Source organism: Fusarium oxysporum, genomic scaffold (genome assembly GCF_000149955.1).
Source record: "Fusarium oxysporum f. sp. lycopersici 4287 supercont2.46 genomic scaffold, whole genome shotgun sequence".
Classification (NCBI taxonomy): domain Eukaryota; kingdom Fungi; phylum Ascomycota; class Sordariomycetes; order Hypocreales; family Nectriaceae; genus Fusarium; species Fusarium oxysporum.
The window spans coordinates 82,391-97,171 of NW_017264849.1; the positions used below are offsets into that span (position 1 = coordinate 82,391).

At 47.7% G+C, this 14,781-nt stretch overlaps 7 protein-coding genes and 1 non-coding gene across 11 annotated transcripts; 5 read left to right on the top strand and 3 right to left on the bottom strand.

Moving 5' to 3' along the window:
* The first annotated feature begins 1,101 nt into the window (after positions 1 to 1,101).
* Positions 1,102 to 2,518, top strand: FOXG_17157 (uncharacterized protein). Its single transcript, XM_018397169.1, has one exon. It carries the CDS (start codon positions 1,164 to 1,166, stop codon positions 2,403 to 2,405), a length of 1,242 nt encoding a protein of 413 aa, XP_018258213.1. The 5' UTR covers positions 1,102 to 1,163; the 3' UTR covers positions 2,406 to 2,518.
* Positions 1,106 to 4,355, bottom strand: FOXG_17158 (uncharacterized protein). Its single transcript, XM_018397170.1, has 2 exons — positions 3,159 to 4,355; positions 1,106 to 3,101 (listed from the first exon to the last, which is right to left on the bottom strand). The coding sequence occupies exons 1-2, from the start codon at positions 4,187 to 4,189 to the stop codon at positions 2,510 to 2,512; spliced, it is 1,623 nt and encodes a 540-aa protein (XP_018258214.1). The 5' UTR covers positions 4,190 to 4,355; the 3' UTR covers positions 1,106 to 2,509.
* Positions 4,356 to 4,382: 27 nt separating this feature from the next.
* Positions 4,383 to 7,065, top strand: FOXG_17159 (uncharacterized protein). 3 transcript variants are annotated; one of them, XM_018397172.1, is made up of 6 exons: positions 4,383 to 4,510; positions 4,610 to 5,239; positions 5,292 to 5,377; positions 5,430 to 5,459; positions 5,504 to 6,336; positions 6,381 to 7,065. In XM_018397172.1, the coding sequence occupies exons 2-6, from the start codon at positions 5,036 to 5,038 to the stop codon at positions 6,875 to 6,877; spliced, it is 1,650 nt and encodes a 549-aa protein (XP_018258216.1). In that variant the 5' UTR covers positions 4,383 to 4,510; positions 4,610 to 5,035; the 3' UTR covers positions 6,878 to 7,065. The 3 variants fall into 3 exon arrangements, with proteins under 3 accessions (XP_018258216.1, XP_018258215.1, XP_018258217.1); XM_018397171.1 differs by having other exon boundaries at positions 4,383 to 5,239; XM_018397173.1 differs by lacking the exons at positions 4,383 to 4,510; positions 4,610 to 5,239 and having other exon boundaries at positions 5,270 to 5,459.
* Positions 7,066 to 7,144: 79 nt separating this feature from the next.
* On the top strand, positions 7,145 to 9,400 carry FOXG_22765 (uncharacterized protein). The gene is made up of 6 exons (XM_018403180.1): positions 7,145 to 7,397; positions 7,447 to 7,995; positions 8,053 to 8,767; positions 8,820 to 8,931; positions 8,980 to 9,196; positions 9,245 to 9,400. The coding sequence occupies exons 1-6, from the start codon at positions 7,254 to 7,256 to the stop codon at positions 9,341 to 9,343; spliced, it is 1,836 nt and encodes a 611-aa protein (XP_018258218.1). The 5' UTR covers positions 7,145 to 7,253; the 3' UTR covers positions 9,344 to 9,400.
* Positions 9,401 to 9,521: 121 nt separating this feature from the next.
* Positions 9,522 to 9,593, top strand: FOXG_22766. Its single transcript has one exon. It is a non-coding gene; the product is annotated as a tRNA-Asp (tRNA).
* Positions 9,594 to 9,820: 227 nt separating this feature from the next.
* Positions 9,821 to 10,761, bottom strand: FOXG_17160 (uncharacterized protein). Its single transcript, XM_018397174.1, has 2 exons — positions 10,476 to 10,761; positions 9,821 to 10,401 (listed from the first exon to the last, which is right to left on the bottom strand). Exons 1-2 carry the CDS (start codon positions 10,741 to 10,743, stop codon positions 9,956 to 9,958), a joined length of 714 nt encoding a protein of 237 aa, XP_018258219.1. The 5' UTR covers positions 10,744 to 10,761; the 3' UTR covers positions 9,821 to 9,955.
* A 2,000-nt stretch (positions 10,762 to 12,761) lies between these two features.
* On the top strand, positions 12,762 to 13,970 carry FOXG_17161 (uncharacterized protein; the record flags this gene model as incomplete). 2 transcript variants are annotated; one of them, XM_018397175.1, is made up of 2 exons in its annotated part: positions 12,762 to 13,421; positions 13,475 to 13,970. In XM_018397175.1, 2 exons carry the CDS (start codon positions 12,762 to 12,764, stop codon positions 13,919 to 13,921), a joined length of 1,107 nt encoding a protein of 368 aa, XP_018258220.1. In that variant the 3' UTR covers positions 13,922 to 13,970. The 2 variants fall into 2 exon arrangements, with proteins under 2 accessions (XP_018258220.1, XP_018258221.1); XM_018397176.1 differs by having other exon boundaries at positions 12,762 to 13,409.
* Positions 13,971 to 13,987: 17 nt separating this feature from the next.
* FOXG_17162 (uncharacterized protein) lies at positions 13,988 to 14,635 on the bottom strand. Its single transcript, XM_018397177.1, has 3 exons — positions 14,544 to 14,635; positions 14,429 to 14,496; positions 13,988 to 14,379 (listed from the first exon to the last, which is right to left on the bottom strand). Exons 1-3 carry the CDS (start codon positions 14,594 to 14,596, stop codon positions 14,060 to 14,062), a joined length of 441 nt encoding a protein of 146 aa, XP_018258222.1. The 5' UTR covers positions 14,597 to 14,635; the 3' UTR covers positions 13,988 to 14,059.
* Positions 14,636 to 14,781: the final 146 nt, after the last annotated feature.

Sequence of the window (14,781 nt, forward strand, 5' to 3'; positions counted from 1 at the left end):
CAGCTTCCAAAGACTATCATGTATCGCATCCATCGCAAGTCAAGTTTAGTCAAAACCGCAAATCCCATCGAGATCTAATAGCTGGACTCAATACTCCCATGCTAGGATCGACTTTCGTTCAGCCAACAGAGCATAAACAGCTGCTGCAATGGTATCTATTCCAGCTACCGCAGCCAGTGCGTTTGTATACATGGGGGCACTGCGTTGGTCAGCGGATTATCGATGCACTCATCTACAACCGCAGCCGTTATGATCTCGTGGCACGAGTTGCTGCTTATAGAGATGCATGGCCCCTATAAAGACATACACGTCTGTAACCAGACCTTGCTGATACTTTGGCCTCCCCTTGGCGACGTCTGGACATGATCTTACTACCTGGCAGGCCGGTAGAGCCGGAGTTAATAGAACCTAGAGAGTCGGTGGCATTTCGGAAACCCTGAGGCTTTTCTTACAGCAGAACAAACAACAACTTTTAGGAGAAAATGGAAAAGCTCAGAGCTCCTCTTAAGTTGTATAGCTATACATGCCGAGGCCGCTCAAATCCTTCTTTCACATAACGCATATCCGTTTACATACCTGACACACCCCATGTACTACATACTGGGCTGGACCTTTGTCGCAGTTTCAGGCATTACAATGAAGTAATGGCGTTTATAGACGATTACGACATGCGGAAGAAGTGATATTGTTGATGACGCTGCGGCTAATAGCAGCACGGAAAGTGGTCGGGAGAGTTGAAGATGCTCAGATCTGCAAACTAAAGACGAGCGAACCCACACGGAGCTGGAAATACTTCATATGTCACTATCTTCTCAATAGAACTGATGGCGTAATGCACTAGCTAGGAGGCAAGAAGCCTTAGGATTTTGACTCTAAGCGATGAAGTTATTTAGGCGATGTGACCTAAGCTCAGGGGACTCTTTATTGAGTTTATTTCAGCATCCTAAATTCTCAAGTTTTCTTGCTCCCTGAGGACTAGTTGACAATTGTGATACAGTCAGCAGAGAAGTGGGAATAGTGGCTCGGAACTCGGCAAAGCGTCATAAGTAAGACGTCACTAATCCACTTTGACCCGAAGAACCCAAAGCTCACTTGTTCTTGTTCCCAAAATATAGATCTTTCATAATCTCTAAAAGTCGACTCTCATTTTGCGTGACATCAACATGACAGATACTCTCAAGCCATATCGCATCCCCCAACTCGAAGGCGGACATCGTCCAGGCTCGGATGCCATCTTCAACTCTCACAGCAAAGATGATATCCTCTCCGCGCTCAAAGAATGGAATTCCCAGCGCGTTCTTCTAGTCCACAGCAAAGCTCTCGCCAAAAATACCTCAGTTATCTCCGATCTAAAAGAAGCTCTCGGGAATCGTCTTCTCACGGTCAAAGAAGGCGTCGGCTCTCACTCCCCATACGAAGATGTCATCGACATCGCCCACCGTATCACGGATCATAAGATAGACTGTGTCATCAGCGTTGGCAGCGGTTCATACTCCGACGCTTGTAAAGTCGCACGGCTAATGTCCGCTACCCTCCCCGAAGGATTTGACGAAAAAGACATGGAAGACCTTCTTGATCAAGAGAAAGGCGTGGCGCCGCAGGATAAAATGAAGAAGGCAGAGGGTGTGAAGCTTATTCTCGTGCCTACGAGTTTATCAGCCGGAGAATGGAATCATACAGCGAGTTGTACAAACAGCGCTGGAAAAAAGCAGCATTTCTCACTTCAAAATGGTGGTGCGCCGGATTTAATCCTCATGGATCCATGGGTTGCGAGAACATCGCCCGAAGAACTTTGGTTGAGCTCTGGGATACGAGCTGTTGATCATTGCGTTGAGACGCTATGCAATCCTGAATGCGCAAAGTACCCTGACGTGCAAGAATGGTGCGGAAAGGCATTGCGAGACTTGGCAAAGGGGTTGGTTGAGTATAAAGAGGGTTTGGGCAGGGGAAAAGAAGGTGAAGATGAGCTTGTTCATGGCGTGAGCAAGTGTCAAGCCGGAAGTCGCATGGCGCTCATGGGCTTTATTATCTACAGAGTCAATATGGGCGCCAGTCATGCAATTGGGCATCAACTCGGTAGTGTTGGGAAGGTTATGCATGGTATTACGAGCTGTATTATGCTACCGCCTGTGCTGCGATACACCAAGGCGCGAAACCCTGAGGCGCAGGCCAAAATTGTGAAGATCTTCAATGAGACGTTGGGGTGGGAGGAGACTGAGGCGGGCGATTGCGTTGCGCGGCTTGTTAAGGTTACAGGGCTGCCGAGTACGTTGAGAGAGGTTGGCGTTACGAGTGATGAGCAGATTGAGCAGATCATCGACAAGACCATGACGGATGTCATGTTCTCGTTTGGCAAGGTCTTAACCAGGGAAGAAGTATCTGAGATTGTGTACTCAACTAAATAAACCCTGCGCTGAGGCCGTCAATAATTATCAGACAAGAAATTACAGTAGGATCAACGCAAAAAAAGGTATCTTGACAATCTAGGGGTATCACTAAACAAAAACTATTATCTCTGTATCCCATGCTCATCCAAAGGCCACCTCAATACAAGCTTCTGCATCCAAGGCCAATAAACCGTCTCGGCCCAATTCCGCAATATCTGCAGCGCATAAACGATCTTGTAAACACCAATCGAACTCGCCGTATCGCCAATCCCATAGAACCTTGTATTTTCTCCATCGGGTTTGGAAACGCCGAGGAACCAGTTATGTTTGTAGATGATGATACCCGGGAGGAACTCGGGAAGGTCATATTTCGAATCGTCTATCCAAGTGTAATTCGGCCATTTGATATCAACCCTCTCTCTCAGTCTCACTAGGCGTTTGAGAAAACCCCAATGTGCGGCAAAGGCCGTTCGCACGCGCTGGAGCTCGCGCTCTGTGTTATCTGGGAGAGTATGGACGTGGAACGCTATCGGTCGCTGCCATCGGATAAATCCCAAGTCGATGTGGTTGAAGATGTTTCTGTAGAGGTGCTTTTCGAGGCCGAGGATTGCAGTCGGCATCTTGTTGCATGTTGTGTCCATGTTAACGCAGAAATCCGGGGGCTGCGGGGTGTCGGGATTCGTATGGTACTGTGGAATAACGACACCATCGGTGCTGTACTCACAAGATCAGTATTGACAATGTAGCTGGGAATATTGGAGAGGAGCTCACCTGCATCTGAAGTCAACAAGCTGTGGCCTCCTGCAGGTATGTTCATTCCTGAACGACAGCTCAAGAACCTTCTGAACAACCTCCATGTTCCACTCGTTCGGCTGAGCGCCATCTCTGGTGCAGCGGGAAGTCTGGTACATGACCTTTTCCACATTCTCGGGACTGGGCGCGTCGCCTACTCTATGGCGCTGGGTGCAGTAATGAACATCGCTCTGAGACCCGCCTCGCGCCCAAGCCATGTCTTTCCATGCAGGTACCTGGCTCGTTGCATGCATGACGGGTCGGACATTTGAGGGGAGGATACCGCGACCAGCGTAGATGTCGTTGATGTGCTTGAGGAGGATCGTCAACGCCGACGGCGGGGGTTCTTTTCGAGGCTCGAGTTTTATTCTAGGTGGTCGTGACATAGGTTCCGCGATCTGTTCTAACTTCTGTTCTAATTGGAGTAGGTGTTCGTAGCTCTGCGAAGAGGGAGACGGCGTTGAATCGGGGTAGAGAATAGGCACGACTCTTCTCTTGGTCGGTTCAGTGACGGGCTCGACTTTTACCTCTGGCCATGATACAGGTTCGGTATCTGGTTCGACCTTTACTTCTCGCTGGAGTAGGTGTTCCCGCGTCGGCTGGAAGGATGCTGTTGGAGCAGGTTCAAGAACTGGTTCGTTTGTTCTTTTGATCGGCCACGACCTCCCTGTAGAATAGCCTACAATGAACCGTTGTTGCGACTCTGAGGACACCTGGTTGTTGGAGGTTGCTCGTTTCTTGGATGGCCGCCACGAAGCACTGACCATATTGAGCAAGGCCTTTTCGATGTGAGGAGGATACTGGACGCATTTCTTCCTCTTGGGGTCGTATCCGGGGTCGCCGGGCTGTAATTCGAGGGTTCTTCGGGTCTCGCGTGGTGGTGAATCGACTCGACGGCGTTTCATGGGATTAGGCGGGACATCGGGGTACGGTTCGGGAGTAGGCGACGGGTCTTCGATGGATTGTTGGATGTTGCCGAGCCAAATGTGAATTCTCTGATCAAGAGACATTTCGGCGATGCGATACAATCGCCAGCGACGTTGTGTCGCTCTCAATTGCTGTTCGTGTTTCTGCTGAGATTATGTTTCTGGGTTGATGTGACCAGGCAACCCAACCTCCCGGGTCAGCATAATTCCGCCCGGCCACGGCATTGCCGTTATTGGTCTGATTGCACTTGGTCTGAGCATCGATTACCGAGGATGTAAAGATAACAAGAGCCGAATTATGATAAAGAGCAATCTCGTTTATCGCAGCGTTATTGTTATCTTGATACACCGACTTCTCAATGTTTTGGAATGATCAAGAGGGCCGTGGACCTGGAACAGACTATTGTATGTCACTCAGTGAAACACCCCAGTTGGTGTACCCCACTGAGGGTCGACGCTGTCTCAAAATCACAGAGCTTGTGATTACTGATGCTAGGCGCATAGGCTCTGCAACTTACAGTAACCATCCTCAGCAATGTCTCTAGGAATGGCATCGCTGGAAGACTGCAGAGCTCAAGTTGATCGTGACAAGCCGCCTCATCAAACGCGTTCTGCTTACGCCTCACGCCAAACGTTCTAACCATCGAATCTTGAGCGGTTCGTCAGCGATCAGATCCAAGTCTCCAGAATTCCATCAATCAAGACACCCAGAACCCCTCCATCTTCCCCCAAACCACGTCATGAAGCTATTTAGCCGGTGCAAGATGGTGTAAGCTCAAAAGCGGCTTGTCAGCAATAAGTGCATCTCGACATTGCAGATCCCTCAGTTCAAAATGGAATATAGAGTCTTGATCGCCCTGTTTCTGAACTCCATCTTTAATCCCACGGGTTCAAACAATTGAAGTCCTTATTGTCTTGCTGCATACCGCCATGGCTTCTGAAGTATTGACTGAAAGACCGCTGGCCAACCCAGCCGCCATTGAAGTGAATGAGAACACGCAACAATCCAGGCCGACCTCCGCCTTGGAGATAGAAGAACCTCACGATGATGAGGAGAACATAGTATATCCCACTGGACCAAAGCTATGGTCGACCATGGCTTCAATGGCAATCGCATGCTTCCTCAGTGGCCTTGTAATTTACCTCAGACTCCTATAAAACGACTGCCTATTGACGCCTTTGACAGGACATCACTATTGTCGCTGTTGCTGTCCCAAGCATCACAGACGAATTCCAAACCATCGCAGATATCGGATGGTACTCGGCTGCATAGTACGACCCCAACCTGCACCAAACTCCACCGTCAACTCTAACATTCCTTCAGCGGCATGACCCTCAGCGCCTTTGTCTTCTTGTAAGCCTCCAATCCCCCTCCACCACCTCCACTAACCCTCATAGCTTCGGCCAAATCTACACCCTCTTCTCCATCAAAGCCGTCTTCCTAATCGGAATCGCCACATTCGAACTCGGCTCTCTGATCTGTACCCTCGCACCCTCTTCCGCAATCTTCATCCTCGGCCGTGCAGTCAGCGGTTTAGGCCGCGGTGCCATCAACGGTGGCTTGTTCAAACTCCTCCGTCAATGCTTTCCACTGTCCAAACAAGCTATAACCAATAGTTTCTTTGGCTCGATCCAGAGTGTTGGACTTATCACTGCACCTACTATTGGCGGCGCTTTGATCGATGCGTTTTCGTGGAGGGCTTGTTTTGGCGTTAATTTGCCGCTGGGGGTTATGTGTCTTGTCTTAACGGCTTATGGAGTCCATGAACAGCCTCCGCGTAATGATGCACCTGTTCTTACTCTGAAGGAGAAGGTAAAAAAGGTAGACTTCTTTGGTACGCTCTTGGCAGTACCAGCAATTACCTTTCTGCTCATGGCACTGCAATGGGGCGGAACAAAGTTTGGCTGGGGAAGTTGGCAGATTATTCTTCCTCTTGTGGTTTGCGCTCTTCTATTCGTGGCATTTGGATACTTGCAGTATCGTCAAGGTGACAATGCTCTCTTGCCGCCGAGGATCTTGAAGCAAAGGAGCATTATTGCAGGAATGTGGTATGGTGCCTGCTGCGAGGGAGTCTTGGCTGTGACTGAGTACTACATGTCCATCTACTTCCAGGGCGTACGTGGGTATACACCCACAAAGGCAGGGTTACTGGCACTTCCCATGGTCGGAGGTCTGGCTATTGCGTTCATCATATCTGGTGTTGGAACTACATGGATTGGATACTATTACCGTAAGTATCCCCCAAGGCCTTTGAACTTACACTAACAGCACCAGCATTCATGTTGGCGACGAGTGTCCTGACACCAATAGCATCCGGTTTTCTCACAACACTCGACCTCGAGGAACAAATCTCCAAAGCCGTTGGCCTACTCACCTTCCTCGGCTTGGCAGTCGGTCTCGGTCTTCAAGGTCCCCAAGTAGCTCTCCAAGCCGTCCTCCCCATCGAAGACGTATCTCTGGGTGGTGCAGTCATCACTTTCGGTTCGGGAATGGGCTCTGCCTTGTGGATTTGTGCTTCAGCGACATTATTCCAGGATCGCTTGTCAAAGGAGATCCAGGATGCAGCGCCGGGTACAAACACTACACATATCCAAGAAGCGGGTCTGTCGAAACTGAGAGAGTCAATTGGGCCTGATAGGTTGAAGAGCGTGTTGTCTGGCTACGAGAACGCTGTTGTTCAGACATTGTATATCCCCTTGGCATTGGCGCTTCTGAGCATTGTTGGCGCAGTAGCCATGGAAAGAAAGTCAATCAAGAAAAAGCGGTCTTAAGCAAGGGATGAAACGAAAGGGTCTCTTCAAGGGAAGTTCGTAAGGAAGCAAGGTTATTCCCGAAGCGCCATTTCGCCATAATTATTTAACATGTCAGTCATTTGCCTCGGGTTATCACGTAATAGTCCCGCGTGCTGCTAGAATGACGAAGAGGCTGAGACTTTCTCGCCCAATCACCATTTCCGGAAATAACTCCAGACATCCATATCCAGCGCAAATCGTGACATCATACCCGTTGAATGATTCGCTGAACCCTTGTTTTGAACCCCTAAATCCTCCCTGGCGTATTTGTCCTCCGTACAATCGAACAACACCAAGTGTAACCGAAGAATCTACGAATGACTTAGTAACGTCTCGAGACGAACAACGCGTACTTATGGCATTGCCATACAGACCTATCAGGGCCGCCCCTGTGAAGGAGGGTACAACTCCCCCAAGGACTCTCATCGAGCGAGCCGTGTCGAAGCGATCAGGCATCATAAAGTCGGCATGCTGGGAATGTCGGAAACGAAAGGCCAAGGTGAATAAGCTTAAGGACTTTGGCATTCCTGTTAACTAACAGATGGCAGTGCAATGGACAAAAACCAGTTTGCATCAATTGCTCGAAATACGACCGAGAATGCGTATACGACTCCGACATCATGGAATCGCGGGTCAAGGGCTTACAGCAGGCGAACCAAAAACTCGAAGACGAACTGGCAGCTGCAAAACTTTTGATGAGACAGATGGCCAATGGCTCCGCTCAATTGAGAAGTGCCGTGTCGGAATTGCTGGAGGAAGATAAACAACCATCTGAGATAACAGAGTTGTTGAAGAACGATGAAAACGCGAATGACAAGATGGATGAGGCGGATAGCGGCCGGCTTTCGAGCACATTGAAAGATCCAATACTACGCGATGTTGCCAATGGCACTTCTCATTTATTTCCAGTGGAGAAATTCGAGTCTTTTAGTGCAGACAGCTCGAGCATGAAGCAAGAATCATCGCCAGATACTGACTCGCGCATTGCCATGGAGTCAGCAGCAGGGGTTACTTACACAGCAAACCCCTCCACGATCTCTACACCTAATTACACATCTACCGAGACGCTAATCCATTACACCCAAACAAGCACTCCAGTAAGAATCAAGATGCTGAGAGGACGTCCCTATGTTCGATACTAACAACTTTCACAGTCGTTTACAGACAGCGCCGAGAGAATTCCATTTTACTCGTCACAGCTGCCATACTCCCAGTCATCAATTATCTCGACGAATAATTCTCTGCCGGACGAGTTACCTACCCTGACTCACCAACCTGACAACGAAAGAATCATCGCCCAGCAGACAGAACACACGAGTTTGTTTTTCCAGCCGCTGTTTAACCATAATGATTATTATCTCTCAACCTCGATAACCACACCTGTGCCGCAAGAAACACAGGATATAGACTCCGCGGCCTTGAGTGTTGGTGACGAATATCCAGACAGCACACACGCCAATTTCCCCGCTGAACTGAGTAGTCGAGTCCGCGTAGCAGAGGAGGAGCTTCAGGACAGAGAACTCAGAATTTACCCTAATTACAAAAACAACTTTGGAAACCTTACGCTTTCGAATAGTATCAGAGCCAATGGGTATCCTCGACATATACAAGACGCCCAGATACGCAATATCTTCGTGCCGAGTTGGGCTGCTACAACACTCAACACTGAACTGGACCCCGGGGATATGAGCAATGCATTCGGCGACATATATCAAAAGACCACGAGCCTTCTCAGCAAAGGAGAGCCCTTCAACCGCGTGATTGGAGACCATCCAAATATTGCAGCGTTATATGACCAAGATCAATTTGACAGGTCGTGTTTGTTGTCGCAATGGGCTGCTCGCATGGTGCACAGCGTGAAATGCCAAGGTAACTAACATGCCCTGCAAATGACTGTGGCCAAAACTGATTACTCGCCTAGGATATGACTTTACCTGTTTCGCATCCATGAATGTTTTCTGGTACATGATGCGGTGGATGATTTACCCGTCACCCGAGACGTACGCTGCGATGCCGGAATGGATTAGACCAACGTGAGACTTCCCAATCCCTTCACACATGATATTTACTGACAGCGATAGTACAAATCAGCTCTTCACGCCCCACATAAGTATGGCTGACTTTGTCCTCTGGCCTGCATTTCGCGATCTCGTGGTGCAGTTCCCGCAGCTTCAGGAGCGCATGGCGTGGTTGGCTGATATGTCTATGTATATCCGGTGCGAGTGGCCGTATGCGCTTGAAAATGCATTAAAACCAGATCCAGTCAATGGAACAATTGATCTAGTTGATCTGGCCAAGGTACGTTCCTCATCCTGACGATTGGGTTGATTATACTGACTTTTGCAGGAGCATATTTGGAACTTGGGATCTTGGTCTGTTGGACCTTCGTTTAGAAAATTCGTCACAAACGCGGATGCATACCTTCAGATTAGAAATGGGCAATGAATAAATCATTAACTCAAGCGATAAGCAGCAATGAATCGGTGGAAGCGTTAACGTGCATCTAAATTGGTATGATCTATTGTTGCTTACGCTGAGAATGATTTAGCAATCCCTGTATATACTCTATTTGCAGCCACTCTCCCATCGAATCCTCTCACTACAGCAGGTTAAGCCTGTTTCGTCTTCCGTAGTATAGTGGTCAGTATGCAAGCTTGTCACGCTTGAGACCCGGGTTCAATTCCCGGCGGGAGAGTCGCCACCTGTAATACACAGGAAATTCCTTTTTTTTAGACATTGTATTTCATAATGACAAGTTCACTTTTTTGCATGCAGCGCATGGATCATCAGCACGAAGCTGTTAGAACGACAAGTTCTGAAACGTCAACAGGATATCCCCAAAGCGTCTCATCCATAAGAGCAGATACTTAATCACTAAGAGAGTCTTAAATTGGCTGCATGGAGTTTTCTAGAGTCAATAGAGCCTGAACTGTATTTCTTGGGGCATGGAATCTTCTTTGGTCTCTAACAACAGACTCAACGTTCACTGAAACCCGAGCCTGATGTCCATGACATATGCGAACCAAGGTCATTTCAAGACACCTACAAATCAACTCCTTAGTTTGAGTTGCAAATATACTCTTCGGCTTCCGGTGTGGATTCATGTGTAGTAAACTTCACTTTATCAATCCTTTCCGACTTGATTCCAATCTTTGAGTTTAAAACCTCTTCGAATTCCTCAGCCCACCCATCGTTGTTCCAGCCTGAGTCGATGAAGTCTGGCCGAAATGTCATCTGCTGAATAGGTCCTCCGAGGGAACCACTGACGGGAAAATACACGCCATACTTCGTCCGGCCCAGGCATTCATCGTCATCAGAGGGGGTCGTACCAAGATGCGACTCGTCGACGCCGTCGGTGACGGGCAATACCCATGTTGCAACCCCATTAGGCGGGAATAAACGAGCATTCTTCTGCATCAGTTCGCGTGAGCGGGAAGACAGTTTTGCCACTGCGCTAAGGGCACCCCTGAGGATCTCATGATGTTGTCTGTCCAGGGCGGTACCTACCAAAGGAAAGGATGAGCATGTAGCTAATATTTGAAAAGGGCTGCTTTGCGAATGTGCATAGGGGACTTACCGATAAACTCAGAGGTATTTTCCCCAGCCTCCTTCATCAAAGCGTTCTGAACATCCCAGAAGAGGACAAGCCTCATATCCGTCAAGTGGCCAATGCCGTCCACCGATCCGATTCCAACGGGAAACGACTCGCTTGAGGATAGATGCTTTTCCCAATAGCACGGTTCGAATCGAAAGGTTGCGACTAGCCTCTCATCGCTACAAAGCTCAAGGTTGCCAAGCAAGCTTGGTTGAGGGTCGTATTTCTGTTTAGTACTGTTATTTCCCATGTTGAGGTGGATATAATTTGTGCTGAAAAACACAGCCTAGCACATGGATCGTATATTATCTCTTTGAACTAATGGACGGTCACAACCATTACAGATGATCATCACGAGACCGCCTGTCTAGACTGGATGATACCGTTCAGCTCTACATGATTTGAGACAGTGTGTGACAAAAACCGGATTCTCCATCAAATGATGCTTTAATCCTGATTGCTATTGGTAACTTAAAGACTGGGATGGCTTTAGGTGGCGTTTAACTTGTCTTATATGCGTTTGATTAACCTCTCAGCTGACCTGCACATCACGAACCGAACGTTAACAACTGAATTAACTTTTGGTGGCAGTCCAAACTATTCCCTCAATTTTCTATTGCTTATCAAAACGCAAGATGTCAAGCTGCCAGCCGCAGCATTAAGCCACAAGGAAGCCATCGCTCACGTATCTGTTGCATTGCTCGAGTACCTATTGGCCAGCTGCCGAAGCTCTTAGAGGAAAGTGAAATTATTGCCAGCCTATTGTCGTGTTTGGTTTCGACGCAAGCCTTGCTAAAAGCTTTAAAAACGAGTTTGCTTAACTGGCTATACCTACTATAGCCATATTAATGGGAAAGCAAGGCAGATTTCGACACAAACTGACAGAGGTTTAATGGTAGGCAGCTGACCAGATAGGGGATGCACAGAGCCATCGGGCGTTCAGTAACACTTCTAAAAGCCAAGAGTGCAAAAATTATCCTCTCGCACCACCAAGTGACTGGCTGAGCCGCTTTTGAGTTACTTGCCTGTACTTATCAGCCTATCATAAGTGCCACTGACTGCCCGATGACCTTGTGCTTCTATTGCTACATGGCCAGCTGCCCGTTGCCAAGACCTTTAAGGTCAGTCTGTGCTAAGGGGCTTTTTATAGCTGCAGATGGTCAAGCAAGTCGTTTTAGGGGTTTTAGCAAAGTCTGCATCAAAACCGGAAACGGTCATAGGCCAACGCTGTTTTCTCTTTCCGCGCGGAAGGAATAAATTTGTAATCGCCCCCCGACAAAACCCTCATCGGATGCACGAGTTCGGAATCCGGGAAGTGGATGCGGGTAACCCAGCGACATGCACGGACCAGACTTAACGTTAGCTCTTTTTGTTGTAATACATCGAATTACCACCACAACTCGACTGCGCACAGTAGGCTGTCGACGCAAACAATGATTGTCAGGGGGAGTTAAACTGAGAGGAGTTATCAGTGCAAGGAAACCTAAACCTTCTACTGGTATTGACATCCAATACCAGTTTTGGTGGCCCGTGCACCTATCTTTTTCCATCTCCTGAAATCCAGTAGGCAAATTCGACTTGGGGTTCAAAGCCACCAGCACATTTTTCGGTCAAATTAAATTATTATCTCTTCTTTAAGGTTCGAATTAACATTACAAGCCTAGTCCTATAGTCTAAAATCAATTATTATATAATTAAATTACTTTACCTTACTTTACAGGGGGTTAACTTGATTTTTAATAGGGGGTAGACTTAAATTTTAAAACATAAATTAGTATCAAGGTAGACTCTGTTTTGATAAGGGTTAACTTAGATTTATAATTAGTACTTAGTTATGTATGTAAGTAAGATAATACTTTAATAGCAGTGCGTCAAATTCTGACTCTAATTCATCAGGGTCTATTGCCATTCACTTCTTCTACATTGCTCTATGTCGCATCAAGTCGCAAGCATCCCTCTGCAACTTGTGTTGTATTACTGGTTCGACTCAAGGATACTTCTACTGGCTATGTCGAATAAATGACAGCTGCAATGTTCATACTTCGGAAGTCCCGGGCAGCAACGTCTATAAAACAAATTTCAAGGATAAAGACTTCAAGCCTTAATCGGTCTCTCTTCTCTCTAATTTAGCGCTGTACTGCGACCCTCTCTATGCTGGCCGCTAAGTGCTTATGCGTCATCATGACGAATATTAGATTACTAAATGCTTTTTGAGATTTGCCCAACACTACCTTGCGATAAGGTAACTTCACTAGAGCATTCTACAAAATGGACATTGCTCAGACCTCTCCCAAGAGTGTCGCACACACGGAAACCTCCAAGCCAATTCGGGGTGTGAGTTTCGGCACAAATCAACCTCCCGATGCAATCCGGCAGCTCATCCGCCGGTGGCTTACTGACGAAGAGGCCAACAAGATCTTGTCAAGATTCCAGAAAGCATGTATGACCAACCGCCAGGTGCTGTGGAGCGGCATGTTGCGTGAGCATGCCCAACAATGGGCCGATGCGCATGGATTCCAAACATTAACAACCGCGCTTGGTCCACTTCTTTATCATGGTGATCCGAGTCCTCAGACACAAGCCCCTCCGAGATACATCCATGGTGCGTCTATTATCTTCGCATGGTTTGTTTCTCAGGGTGACCTTGTTACTGTACTTTCGCATCCTCCACCCCTTCTCTTTCACCCTTCGGGGCAAACGTTTTATCAACTATATGAAGAGCCTATCATCAAGGGCAAGATGGGGAACCGGCCAGTTGGAAGGATTGATACGGCTCACCCAGTCATCGAGGTAGCGAACGATTTTATATATCAGATATGGCCACATAATAACTCGTCGCTTTGGATAAAGAAATTTGGGATCCTGGATATCGATTTGCCATGGCGCAAAACCAAGTTACCTAGATGTAGTGCGCAGGTAAACGTTCTTGTAGCGCAAAACAGAGATACGGGTCTAGCACTTGTTTACTAACCACTCAACAGCAGCCAGGAGCGACCGCCAGGCCAACATCACCACTGACTTCGAACAGAGCAAAGGCTATAAAGCCTTCTAACAAGTCAGTGACGGATACAAAGAACATGACGGTAAAAGAAGGAGGACAGAAAACGAAGAAGCCGTTGAGGGCAATAGCGAAGCAAGAGAAAAGGCCGGCAGCCAAGGAGTCATTAAAACATGAGACTTCTAGGGGCAAACAGCTGTTGGGCAAACTCGCAGGGAAGCAAAGTGTTGGGAAGAACGAGACGATGAAAACAAGGAAGAAGAAAAAGAAACAGAAAATGAAACATGAAGTGGCATGCCAAAAAACCCAAGCTCAGATCAACATCAAGCAGGGGCAGAAGAAAACAGTGACAATGGTGATCCCCAAAGGTAGGAAAAAGGCAGCAAAGGCTGGGGCGAAAGTCAAGTCTGTAAGGAAGAACAGTAAGTAATTAGATTATTATTACAGCTTGTGCACCTATATGAATTAATTGTTTTGGCTCAACTGTGTATATGCATGTGTTTAAGAATAAGGTATTATTGTTGTTATGCTATCGAGACCTACCTTTCCGAGACATCGATAACTAATATTAACGAGGCTTTTCTATCACTGATATCTGCTCGAACTCTTTTGTAACCCTGATTATCTGCCTTGTGCTCTCATCATCTCTGTCGCTCTCTCGATCTTCGCCCGCAGCAACAGTAGCTCTAACATCCTCATCATAAATCGGATGATGCTTCCCACGAACTTGGCCAATAGTGACGAGGTTAATATCATCGGTCCCTCTGGCGTATGAGCTGTCGTCTTTTCTTGGTGCCTTGAAGAGCTTTCGAAGCATAGGCATTGATCCGGCGATGATGCCAAGGCTGCATTCTACCACTGTCCAGAGGATAATGTTCCCGATGCTATCTGAGGACTAGTCAGTCAAACTCTAGATATACTAGATGTGAATACTTACAGAGCTGGTCGGATGGTTGAGAGTATGCTGGCGAGTATGGGAGCCGGATGATGGTCGCAATAGATGCTCTAAAAGGATGTTAGTAAAGGTCGAGGTACGCCGAGTGCAAACTTACAGAGCTCCAATACCCATCACCACATTCGCCATGATCTTCAACGTCCTATGCATCTGAACATTCCACAGAATGATCACTGGTAATAAAGCAACTCAAAGAGGATATCCTCTTACGACGCGTTGCCTCGCCGCAAAAGAAACCACGGGCACGGGGTGGCAAAGGAAAGGCTGTACAGTTACGGCGGCAGCTCGAACAGGAGCAGCTCGAGGCCGCGGCCCTGGCAGAGGCCGAAAGCCTA

Excerpts from the sequence above, each read along its gene's own strand:
- FOXG_17158 (XM_018397170.1), bottom strand. The coding sequence starts at position 4,189 with ATGTCTCTTGATCAGAGAATTCACATTTGGCTCGGCAACATCCAACAA. Across the intron at positions 3,102-3,158 it reads CTTGTTGACTTCAGATGCAG|CACCGATGGTGTCGTTATTC; the intron begins GTGAGCTCCTCT and ends TTGTGAGTACAG.
- FOXG_17162 (XM_018397177.1), bottom strand. The coding sequence starts at position 14,596 with ATGCATAGGACGTTGAAGATCATGGCGAATGTGGTGATGGGTATTGGA. Across the intron at positions 14,497-14,543 it reads GTGATGGGTATTGGAGCTCT|AGCATCTATTGCGACCATCA; the intron begins GTAAGTTTGCAC and ends ACATCCTTTTAG. Across the intron at positions 14,380-14,428 it reads TCAACCATCCGACCAGCTCT|ATAGCATCGGGAACATTATC; the intron begins GTAAGTATTCAC and ends ACTAGTCCTCAG.
- FOXG_17159 (XM_018397171.1), top strand. The coding sequence starts at position 5,036 with ATGGCTTCTGAAGTATTGACTGAAAGACCGCTGGCCAACCCAGCCGCC. Across the intron at positions 5,240-5,291 it reads CATGCTTCCTCAGTGGCCTT|GACATCACTATTGTCGCTGT; the intron begins GTAATTTACCTC and ends CGCCTTTGACAG. Across the intron at positions 6,337-6,380 it reads ATGGATTGGATACTATTACC|CATTCATGTTGGCGACGAGT; the intron begins GTAAGTATCCCC and ends TAACAGCACCAG.
- FOXG_17160 (XM_018397174.1), bottom strand. The coding sequence starts at position 10,743 with ATGGGAAATAACAGTACTAAACAGAAATACGACCCTCAACCAAGCTTG. Across the intron at positions 10,402-10,475 it reads AAATACCTCTGAGTTTATCG|GTACCGCCCTGGACAGACAA; the intron begins GTAAGTCCCCTA and ends TTCCTTTGGTAG.
- FOXG_17157 (XM_018397169.1), top strand. The coding sequence starts at position 1,164 with ATGACAGATACTCTCAAGCCATATCGCATCCCCCAACTCGAAGGCGGA.
- FOXG_22765 (XM_018403180.1), top strand. The coding sequence starts at position 7,254 with ATGGCATTGCCATACAGACCTATCAGGGCCGCCCCTGTGAAGGAGGGT. Across the intron at positions 7,398-7,446 it reads GTCGGAAACGAAAGGCCAAG|TGCAATGGACAAAAACCAGT; the intron begins GTGAATAAGCTT and ends AACAGATGGCAG. Across the intron at positions 8,932-8,979 it reads CCGGAATGGATTAGACCAAC|TACAAATCAGCTCTTCACGC; the intron begins GTGAGACTTCCC and ends TGACAGCGATAG.